The sequence below is a fragment of the Pelmatolapia mariae genome, linkage group LG8 (assembly GCF_036321145.2).
Source record: "Pelmatolapia mariae isolate MD_Pm_ZW linkage group LG8, Pm_UMD_F_2, whole genome shotgun sequence".
Lineage (NCBI taxonomy): Eukaryota > Metazoa > Chordata > Actinopteri > Cichliformes > Cichlidae > Pelmatolapia > Pelmatolapia mariae.
In genome coordinates this window covers 2993151-3005114 of record NC_086234.1, presented here as the reverse complement: position 1 = coordinate 3005114, position 11964 = coordinate 2993151, and the positions used below count along the sequence as shown (strand labels likewise).

The following is an 11964-nucleotide window of genomic DNA, read 5'->3' as shown; positions in this document are numbered from 1 at the left end:
AAATTAGCAAAGGCTAATGGTGAAGCCTCATTAACCAAAACATCATCTGCGCTCACATAAACTCACTCTATGCTGTGATGTATCTGCACAAGCACTCAGTTTGATGTGAAACCTCATCAGCACCTGTTCAGTGAGAGAACGGGAGGAGTACAAATCAGACGAACTGCAATAAGAGTAATGCTTCAGTTTGTTTCAGTCACTCTTGTTCCTGCAGATTCTACTGAGTTGATTAAAGAATCTATTAAACGAATCTCACTGCGGTCTGCTTTTCTCTGCTGGTGAATATTATTTTATTCATTTGACTCGTCAGATACCCCTGCAGATACTTTTGTCCCTTCTGACACTCCGTACAAAGAAAGTGTGCGGGGAATCCAGAGGAGCTGTCCGGACCCGCGTGGTGCTGAAACCGTCAGCTGGAAGGTTCCTCTCGGCTTCCTCTCGGGTTCCTCAGCAGAGCTAGACTTAACCGAACAATTAAAAGACATTTCTGAGTGATTCACAAGAAATATCCTTTAATTGTAAGGTCACGTGTAGCAGTCTTGCACGCAGGGTGGCAGCCATCCACAGTCCGTCACAGCCCCCGTTCACCTATAATGACATCGGGGGGAGAGGTCATGACGTCACAGCGACACAGTCACAGTCGGTGGTTTCAAGTCACCAGAAAACTCGCAGTGACGCGTGCAGTGGAGGCATCCTCCTCACGGTGTGAGAGAGCCGCAGCTTCAGGGCTGCTGGGAGACACTCACCTGCCTTCATCACTCCCCTACTCTCCCTCGCAGCGTGTCCGTGCCACGGTGCGTCCACGCATAAACAAAAAAACAAAAATAAAACCAAACCCCACGAATCTCCGCGTTTGGCTCTTCCCCGCACCGTTTCTGTAGAGCCTCCACTCAGCGCTGGGGGAAGATTTTACGCACGCTGCGACGCCCAAAACCTGCGTGTGTGACACCCGGAGCTCTGAGTACGTCACGGGTTACAGGTGTTGCGGTTGCGAGGGAACCGCTTGAAAGAGGAACTTGTTTGGTTTTTAGGGTGGTGTAAACCTCCGTCAGTGCGCAGCGCGTCACCCACGACCTATCCAAGCCGCCTGGAGGAAGCGCAGATCCGCGCTGCTACTCCACTCCAACACATTCATTCATACAAACCCACGCAGATCCACGAGAAGCACGAGACGTTTGCGACAGAGGAGCCGCGTGCTCTTCGTCTTTCTGTCACCAGAGAGCAAAAAGAAAAACGCGACACATCGCGTGGGTCTTGGATTTACGCACGGACACCGCGGTCAGAGTCACGCGACGTGACCGAACGACACGCGGGCAGCACGGTCACCGCAGCGGCCGCAGAGTGTCCGTGAACTCCGGACGGAGGGCAGAGCGCGCCGGGCTGTCGCGAGTTCATCACCGGCTCCACTCCCCGCTCGACCCGGGCGGGGGTAAAGACAAATAAAAGCGAGCCACGAGTCACGAGCCCACTTGCCACCAAGCCAGAGTCCAGGGCGCCACCACCTCCGCACGTCTCCTTCGCGCTGCGCTCTCATCCATCCCTCCATATCCATCTCCAGCCCTCGCCTCTCTTTTCTCCGGTCGGGCTTACAGCGCCGTAGATAGAGGCTCTGCAGTCACGTGGGTCGGAGGAGAGGAGAGAAGGACCGAGAGAGAGCGAGAGAGAGAGAGAGAGAGAGAGAGAGAGAGCGTCCCTCCTCCTCCTCCTCCGCAGTTTGCAGTGTGTTATGTCTCATACTCGGAGGTAGAGAGTCAGAGCTGCTCGTCCGGCGGATCTCAACCTCTGAATCCAACCCCCGTGTCTTCTCTCATCCTTCCCCTCTTCCCTTCTCGCTCACCCGGGTTGCTTTCTCTCCGGAGCCGCGGGAGCTTCTACGTCTTCTTTCTCTCGACTTCGGCCAACAGTTTGCTCTTTTTGGATTTGGGTTTTTCTTCTTGGACGTTTTGATGAGTACTCGCTGCTGATTTCACTCAGCACTGCTCCTCACTGCTGCCGCCGCCGCTGCTGCTTCTGCCGCCGCTGCCGCTTTTACGCACCGACGCTTATTTTGGATTTGCTCGGCAGCACCGCTGGAGAAAAACAGAGAAAGACAATAAGAAGCAAGAACAGCGAGGTGGATCCGTGGATGCGCCCCTTTGGCTCACGCTGGAGATGGAAACGCTGATATTGTTATTTCATTCCCTGTGGATATTGCAATGCAACACTGTGAGCGCCGACTCCATCATTCACATCGGTAAGAACCGGCCGAGGCGCCTCTCCTGCTGCAGGCAGAGCCGTGTCCACGGCTCCACGCACGGAGGGAAATTTGCTGTTTTAAGTTGAGTCGCTGAAGAATTTCAGTGCTGAGTTTTCGGTGCTGATTTTCAGTCAGTCAGCCTCTTCTCCTCCGGCGAAAAGAGACTCGACCTCACAGCTGATTATCATTCCGATCCGTGCCAGGGTAACGTGTAGGGAAGGGGGGGGGGGGGGGGGGGGGTTGCATCCAGCCTCAGACCCACGCAGCGCAGACCTGCTAGAAGTGCCCGCAAAGTGTTGCGCCGCGCCATCCCACCACCCCTGCATCTCATCCACAACCCCTCCATCCTTCCCGGAGAAGGATGCGTAAAAAAAACCCCAAACCTGAGGCTGGCAGGAAAATCTGGCCCGTCGTGGGTGTTTGGAGGGTTTAGCTTCACCCATCCGCCTCCCTCTCTCCTTCTTCCTCCTCCACCCCCCCTCCCCACTCCCTCGCCTCCCCTCATCTATAAGCCTGAACTTTGAATTGGACGTGAGTGAAATGTTAATAAAGCACTAGGGGGAGAGATGACAAAGGGGACAAACACCGACTGTTCGGGCTGTGAGCGCCGCTCTCTGCTCGTGCCTCCTTCTTGATATGATGATCCGGATTTTAGTCAAGACACTTTTTTTCTTTCTGTTTTTAGTCGAAAGAATTGAGGGGGGATGCAGTGAAGTCAGTGAGAGGGGGGAGGCTGAGACGCAAACTCACAGCAATCACGCACTTTTCACTTAAACTCCCCAGTTTGTACTAATTCCACTCAGAGGCTCCGCTCGGCCTTGAGGTGGTTGGATGCAGCACGCCTGCAAACCAGTTTCGAAAAGGAGAAATTTCAAATATTAAATAATTAAATAAGAGTAATCAGGTCTCTACTGCAGCTTCGGCCATCAAACAGGGCCGGCAGCAGCACTGCGGTGGCCTCATGGTTGGAGCCAGGAGAGGGAAGAGAGAGAGAGAGAAGCGGATGTGGTTGGAGGAGGTTGTAGAAAGAGCACGGGTTGGTGGTGGTCTCTGTGTGTGTGTGTGTGTGTGTGTGTGTGGGGGGGGGGGGGGGTGTTACAGCTATTGAGTTTCAAATGAATGCACTTTCTACTTGACACTGTGACATGTTGCTTCTGAAACGTTGCATCTCCATTAAGAAAAATGTCATTCCTGCTTTGATGAAAACATTATCATCATCACACACACACACACACACACACACACACACACACACACACACACACACACACACACACACACACACACACACACACACACCACTAACATGAGGTGAGTCTTCGTGTCAGCACTGAGATGGAGATGGCTCGTGTGGTAGATTGCTTTGTGTGCCAGCTCTTTAGGTTTGGCTTCGTCCTTATTTGTACATGCACAGATGACACTTAGAGGAATTAAAACCTGTTGTTGGCCATTTTTCAGCAGCTCCTCGTTCGCCACAGAATGAATCTCAGAGTGTAGATGGAGGGCTGCACAGATGGATGGCTACTTCACTGTCCCTCGGGAGAAAATCTGGATTCACTCGGCTCATGGCAACAAGAGAGAACAGTGATACCAGATTATCCACAACACAGAACAGTAAATGCAACAAATCAGGGGTAGGATGAGGGGGTGGGGGGTGATGCCAGTCAGAGCAGGCGTGAACATGCAGCTGGTGCTGCTGGTGTTATTTATGAGCAAATTTGGGAGCTAAAAGAAGAAAAATAGAAGCCGTAAGAGTCCACTCCTTCCACACAGAGTAGTTTAGAGATGTCGGAGCTGCAGGTAGAAAGAAGCTCAGAGTGTTCTCTCCACGCGAGGAGGAGCTCGTGTCCAGCTGACAGAAAAATGAAAGTAAATGTTGCAACTTGTGAGTGCAAATCTCGCCTGCAACCTCTGGCGTATTGTTGCGTGTCCATATATGTGGTGTTGGTCTTGGTGGTGGAGCCCTGCAGATTCTGCTTCACAGACACGTGAAGATTCTTTGTTGACCAGGATGTGCGTGTACTGTACTCTTCAAACCAGATTCTCATCAAGTCTGTGATTTTCTGCAGGCTAGGCCCCCGCCTGCCTGCTAAAACAAATCATATGCATTAAAAATATATCAGAAAATCTTCCTTGATCCCTGCACAAGCGTTAGCACAGTTATTGATCGTCTGTGGGTTTATTTATTCTCCCACAGTTTTGTATAAAACCTTCCTGCCTGGTGCTACGAGGCTTCCCGGTGGCACAGTGTTTAAAGGCTTTACAGAGAACAACAAAATCTATGAAGAGTTCTTTAGCTTTCATACGAGTACACTCGGTTTTATCATTCATCCAGAGAACCAGTGATGCTCTTCTTTTATTGCCATGAAGAGGCAATTGTGGTGTCCAGTTTAGTTAAGACTTAAAGTTTTGGTTATTCTCTGGTTTCCTGTTTTATTTTGAAAGTATTTCTTGTGTAACTCTTCATTGGCTTCCTGTTTCATTTCCTGGCTTTATAATTGTCTTTCCCACCCCAACTGTTTCCACCTGTGCTTCCTCAGACCTGTGTGGGTTCATACAGAGCCTCGTCTCACCTGCTTTGATTGTAGTTGCACCGTGTGTTGGATTCTTTGGCTCATCCTGCGTTTCCTGTTTTGTGAGCTCCTTCCTGTAAGTTTAATTAAAGCTATTTTGGGATTTTTCACACCAGACAGTCGGCCTCTTTTGTGGCTGCACCTGGGTTTGTTTTGCAAATTTATTCTCACACTTCTTGTAATTTTCTTTTTAAATGAGAAAAGACTTTAACGTTGGTTGATCTGGGAGCTAAGAGGGTTTATGGCCAAGTCAGTGTGTGGGGGAAAGAGTTGAAAGGCAGGTGGCAGTGGAAGTGTCACGGAGAGCTGGCAGACCAGAATAAATCTGGAGCAAAGAGAGTGATGGCTTCACACTGCAGAAACTTTGGAGACTTACATATGTTTCAAGCAGGAATCACTAAGAGTTGAATTTGAATCAGAGGGAGGCTCTGGCACACTGGCTCCAATCTGGCTCTTATTTCAACTCCCCAGCATCAGGTCCCGTTTGGAACCAAGTAGACTTAAGTGGGTTATAAGCACCAGTGGAGGGTCACTAACCCCACAGCACCTGCTTTGTGTCCAATATGGAAGAAATGCCACAGATTATAAGTTATGTGCGATTATTTGAGGAAATTCACATAAATAAAACAAAGAAAAAATGCTTTTGGTGAAGCTTGATATATGATTTTTTAAAAAAAAAAAATGCTATTAGTGTTTATTTTTATTTCTATAAATTCTAATAATAAAGAACAAGAAGGAGGAAGAGAGTAAGACAGAATGATGTCAGCCATGCGCTGAAGCTCCTGTTTCTGAGGTGAGGACGTGCTGTGTTTCCACTTTTCCCCTTAATTAAGAGACCCTTCAAAAAGTGTGACTCAACATGATGTTGCACTCATCGACGAGTGAGAGGCTGTAGGGGCCGGATTGTGTCACTTTTGTGTCTGCTATTGATCGCAGTGCATTTGATGGCTCAAAATATCTCATTGCAAATCATAATCCCAGCGTGAAAAATGATCGTTGTTGCAGCTTGTTTACACATCAAAGACCCTTAAATGTGCAAAAATGTGTACATGGATAAATATACAGTAAAAACAGATTGGCCTCATCCTTGTAGATGCAGACACTTTGTCTGATTGTGTCACTCGGCTTTCGTTGTTCCCTGAACCTACTGACAGTCTGGCTTGGCAGCAGAGCACAGCTGAACCTAGATCAGATGTGACATGTTCCACTGTCGGCCCCTGAAACCCCTGCCCGAGCATCTGTCTCGTCCGGCCGCGCTGCTTATCGTCGGTGACATATCCCGGTTTGTTTGTCCCTTCCTCTCTGCTGCTGCTGCCTGTAGTGGCTCAGTGGCAGGCAGAGGGTGTCGCAGGACGGAGGGTTGATCTGTGAAAAAGCCGATTCGGATGAAAACGTGAAGGTTTGTGACCTTCACTCAACCTGCTTCAGCCTTTGACCCACTTAATGTGTCTATGGGCATTTGTGCAGTAAAATCCTGCTCTGTGAGGTCCGAGGCCGGGCAGGTTTTCGTCTCATCTCCTCCCAGCAGCAGCTGGCTTCTCTAATTAGCCCCGCCCTCCCTCCTCTTTGGTTGAATGTGCACAAAATCAGTAAAAACAGCTGCCTGGGAAGGAAAGCTGTGGTCAAGGAACATCAGTTTGTCTGATTGGAGGTCAGGGGCAGGAGCTGCAAACGGGTGGGGATGGGGCTGGAATTAATGTTGGCCTTTAATTAAATATCAGACATCAAGCTGTCAGTGAGCTACAGTCCTGACATGATGGCTGCTCTCAGGGGGCTCATGCAAACATCTCTTTCCAGAGAAGAGGAAGGTGAAATCATTATGAAAAGAGACAAAATATCAGGTTGTCAAACCTCCGCAGACGTGCCTGCAGACCGATGAATCAGCCATGTTGAGACAATATCGAGCTGTTGTTTGTAGGAAACGTGACAAACATTTGTGTCTGACAGAACTCGACAAATACATTCGTTCAGCTTACTCAACAGAGAGGAGAAGCTCAGCATATCCCATATGTTTATGTTTAATGGATAAAAGATATCTTCGTTCCGCTGAAGGGAAATTTGAAACACCACAGCTCACAATAACATTTCAGGCCAGCTTCAGAGTTCCTGTTTCAGCACAGCAGAGCACAAATCATCAGTTTAGGTTTGTGTGTGATTTGTAAAGACTCGCGTTCCCCCAGCGGAGGGTCGCTGCATGCATGCAAACTGAAGTGAAGGCTTCAACGTGCTTTTCTTGGCTCTTTCTTTCCCGCTCATCTTCACCACAGCTGATGAGTGGATCGCCATCCTCGCAGAGACTCGTCCTGTTATTGGTTCATTCCTGTTAAAATGGGTTTTTTTTTCTTCTCACTGTCACAGAGTGCTTTCTCAGAGGTCATCACTGGACAGGTGGCGTTTCTTCCTCTTGTGTTGCTTTTAGCAGCAGAAGCTCGTGCAGGTGGCTTCATTTTGTTTCCATTCCAATATTTTCCGATTCTCAACTCCACGCAGATTTGAACCCAGAGCCTTCCTGATTTGAGGCGACACCTTTGTTACAGTCACCTGCTTAAACACCAGTTAGACCATATTATCATTGGCTTGGAGCGGAGAGCGTGGACCCACCACTGTCTGTTTTTCAGTCTCGTTATAAAACACATCTTTATATCTGGTGTTATTTCATTGTAATGGTTTTTTAAACTGGTCGTTATGTGAAATCAAAACAACCTGAAGAAGGAGCAGAGTCAGGGATGTGGTCATACTTTACTTTGAGGTTTTTAATGCTTGCTCATAGCCATTTCTTTTTTGTGACAGATTCTTCAGCAGCTGTGGATACGATGCAGACGTTGTTATGTAAAAGATGTTATCTATGCAAGCTCGTATTGTCGGTGTCTGCCTTCATTCCCTGATGCTGCTGGACTCAGGTTGTAGCTCTTGCTGTTCCCTGTGGGCTGTTTTCCAGATCTGAAGGTCCTCTAAACGCCCCTCAGGCCAAACGGATAACAAGTCACTTTTTATAAGGAGCCTGAGGAGGAGAGATTACCCCATCCCACGAGCCAGGCAGCTGACTCGGGATGATTTACGGCATCAGTGTGGCGGCTAGCAGGAAGAGAGCCGTGCTCATCCGTCGCCTGGCTTTGGAAAGGCGATCTCAAACTGCAGGAATCCAATCTGTTGAGGCTGGCAACGCGAATGAACAGCTGCGGCCTTTTCTCGCCCCACCGCTAAATAAGATAAACTAACCCAGTTAGGGAACAACGCAAAAGGCTTCCCGCACTGTCTCAGTGAAGGCTTAGCCAGGCCATTTACCTCCACCACCTGCACACACTGAACAAAGAGCAGGCGTCTCTTTCACATAATGCAGCAGCCTCACTTTGTGGACTGAATGAACGTGGCTTGCAGTAGAGTGCTTGACCCTGCGAGGGCATTAAAATACTCTGCAGAGAAACATTAGTGTTGCTTCAGATTCTCTGTGACAAACAGAGGAGGAGAGGCGACTGTGTGGGCAGGTCGGCAGGAGCAGGCCTGGAAGAGGAGCCGGCTTGACTAATAACAGGTTTCTGAAAGCTGCTGCTGATGTTTCTTTCATTATTTTTGGTCCGTTTTAAGCTGCCGTGCAGACTGGTGATGATTGTCTCTACATTTGATTTATTCGCACTAAAAGAAGTCATGCGACTGATCCTCAGCATGCTAACTCAGTTTTAAAATTGAGTTTGTTTTACCAGGACGGAGAACCGTTCGCTTTAAACTTGACTGTTTCAGCCCACATGGCCGCTAAGTGAGATGTGCTGATGAACACGTGTGTATCAGTGTTCTTCATCAACACGTCCACAGCCCTGTTCTTTGCTGTTAATTATGCAAATCTGAGCATGTAACTAAAATATGATGATGCTAGCAAAATTTAGCGTTGTCTGTTACTTGCTGCTTTGAATTCGAAGGTTAATTTCTCACATTAACCTCACATTGTCGGCATTTAGTCTTTTCTGTGTTTAGCCTGTTTTACCTCGGGAATACGCCCGGCACGGCTGCTTTGCGTGCCAGCTCTGATGTGGCTGCCGGAGCCAATTCAAAATAGTGCTCATGATTCCACACGACGTACCAGAGTGGGCTCCCAGAAGCAGCTCCTTTCATGGTGAACTCAATAAACATGCTCCTGATGACTTCATGGGCTCAGACTAACGCTTGACGTCACTCTGAATGAAATATTAAGTTGAGACTCTGCAAAGTCATCCTGAGAGTCAGACAGGAGGATTCAGCAGGAAATGCTCATTAATGAGCGTGCACCAGTCCATCTTTAAAACATCGAGGTGGTGGTGAAAACGTTGAGTCTTGAGACTAACGGGGCATCAGGAACCCGTGGGTGACGTCACCGTGGCTACGTCCATCTTATACACTGTCTACGTGATCGTCCTGAGATGCCTCAAGAAAAATAAAGGTCATTTCAACAGTTGGGTTGAACTTTTCCACGTTCCACTTTTCTTACTGCTGTAACTCAAAACAGCTGCTCGGGTAAACCGCCTTACTCTGGTGTGTGATTCAAGCGACTGACAGAAGAAGCTCCCCTCGTGAAAGTAGCCGACTGAACATTTAATTTAAACAAGTCAGACATTAAAAAATTGTGCGCTCCTTTGTTGAACCGGTTGTTAGGTCCGCACTTCCCATAGTGTCAAAAGTCTTGGAGTCATCTCGGGCAATGCTCTTTTCTTCACCACCCTCATCAGAATCGGTAGCCCCGCAGATTCGATTTCTAGACTTTGCCCTTTTCTTTGTCAACACAGCACTCGATCCTGGTTCATGCTCTCACCTTGTGTTTGGATTATTGTAGTGCCATTCTCTCTGCTCTCCCAAAAAATCCTCCAAATCGTAGAACTCTGCAGCACGTTACATCCAGTGTCATCCACCTTCATTGGCTCCCGATTCCTCGACGTGTCCAATACTAGATTTTGCTTCTTACCTTCAAAGTTCTCACTGATCTTCTCCTCTCAGACCTCCTTCATCCTCACACTCCTTCCTGTGCCCTCTGCTCTCCTCACTGCTCCTCACTTCAGACCGAACATCACGGTTCAAGCTAGACTTTGGTCTCTGGTCATGTTTATCGACCAAACCAGTATTGTTGTTGGTAATGGTGCTTTTGATGGAGCGGTTAGGAGAAATGTTGATTGCTTGGTTTGATTTGAATAAAGGTTTCAAATGTTTTGCCCATCTACAGTATCGGTGTTATTATTCCCCAGTTTAAATTCCGTTTTGAATAATTCATAGTTTGGCTGTTGTTGGTCAGATGCTTTGTTTTTGTTTTTTTTTTTGTGTGTGTTTTCAAACCTACTTGTCTGAAATTGGCCTTTTGGAGGACAAATAATGTTTTCAATTGAATAACTACAGGACAATTAGAAGGAAAACACAGACGGCCTGAAAGGAAAAAAACAAAAATAAACCAGGATGAGGGGAAAACAAACACTTGAGCTTTTTCCTTTTAAAAATGTTCAAATAGATGAAATTTTTTCGAGTAAAGAGGCTGCAGAGGTGCACAAACTCACATCACATCTCACACACAATGTTTACCCCTTTTTCTGTAAATGTATTTGGAGTCTTTTATTTGGCATTTACTTTTTTTTTTTTTTTTAGTTCTTTCATTTATTTATTTTTTAATCCAGCTAAACTGAAGTCACATGCCCACGTGCACAGGCTCTGCTTGGGTAGCTCTTGGCAGAGATAGATTTTAGAACCCCGTCCTGCAGATACATCTTTTAAATTCTAAGCGTGGCCCAATGATTGCTGTGTTTTGAGATGCTGAAGCTTTGACGCGTCGGTACATTACAACACGTTACCAGTTTACACGGCCCGTCATGTCTTCCGATTTAATTTGAAGCTTCTCGTGTTGGATTTCTTGTATTAGATGCTGCTGCTCGCTGATGTTTAACAGGCTCTTCCAGCTGCAGCAGCTCGGTGGATCTTAATATATGCCTTAATGTCTCCACAGCAGAACTGATCTCGTGTATATGACTGTCTGTTATGAGAGCCAAAGGTAATCTGCACATATGCACGTTTCATTGGCATCAGCGTTGCTAAAGATTATTGGCTGTTGAACATGAGGAAGAGGAGCTCAGTGCTTCACATCTCAGGTGAAAGTTTGTGGGTTTGAGTGAAAGGCTGAGGATGGAGTCGAGCTTCAGGCCGCTGATGTCTGACTGTGAGAACATGCTCTGTGCTCACAGGCAGGAGGAGCTGGGCTGCTGTGACAGTTTTTTTTCCCCTTGTACGCCTGAAGGTCACGGTGCTGCAGCGTCGCTTATTTGGATGTTTAATTATGATAATAGCTCCGCTGCATCCTCCATTGGACTCTGGGGAAATGTCGCCCAAACTCCTGGTTGCTATAAATCTTCTCGTTGTTGTGCTGCTTTGTGTTTAAACCTCCATATTATTCATTTCACTTCCACTGTGTCCAGGATCGGGATCAGAATAATATATCCAGTTTCCACAGAGCGGGTGTGAAGACTAATTCTCCACATTACCTGACCTTGATTGGCAAATAGCTTCTGTTTTGGTTGCCATTACTGATGCAAACCTGCTAAATGGAGCTTTTCCTCTTCAGTGGTACTTGTAGTATAGAGAAAAACAGGACGAGTTCAGCTTTGTCACATTTTCTTCTCTAATTTGTCGTCGTTTTGCACCACTCCTATACGTCTATGCTTGTCTTGGGTTTGAATCCATTTCCTGTTTTATTTCATAAACATCCACCTTCATGCATTTCACAGTGGCTTCTGCTCATTGTTCTGTTTCCTGCCAGTTGTCTTGCCGACCTGTGTTCAATAAGCCAATCACTGACAGCATAAATACTCGATCCTTCTTTGAGGTTCGGCTTCCCAATCACTTTTTTTTTTTTCATGAATAAGTCCTCGTGATTTTCTTTCCTGTGGTCTATAGTCAGTTTTATTTTATACCTGCCCCTAAGATGTGGTGTTTGCTAGCTGACAGACTAACTGTGTGTGACCTTTGACCCAAACTAAACTTTAGCTTTGCCTCAGGCAGATTTAAATGGCACTGACAAAGGATGGAGCAACATGTTGGTTTGTTTTAATTTGAATATTTCCACTATTTAAAGACTTGATGGTATTAGTGGTCTTTCTTGATTAAATATATTTAGCCAGAAAACTTTGGATTGGTTCAAGTTTTGAATTTTAA

At 47.0% G+C, this 11964-nt stretch overlaps 1 protein-coding gene across 2 annotated transcripts in view; it reads left to right on the top strand.

Annotated features, from left to right (window-relative positions):
• Positions 1 to 1766: 1766 nt before the first annotated feature.
• LOC134633038 (glutamate receptor ionotropic, delta-1-like) overlaps positions 1767 to 11964 on the top strand; it is a 592754-nt gene continuing 582556 nt past the window's right edge. For both annotated transcript variants that reach the window (XM_063481897.1, XM_063481896.1), the window contains exon 1: positions 1767 to 2233. In XM_063481897.1, coding sequence (XP_063337967.1) covers positions 2152 to 2233 — 82 coding nt within the window. In that variant the 5' untranslated portion in view covers positions 1767 to 2151. The remainder of the gene's footprint in view (positions 2234 to 11964) is intronic.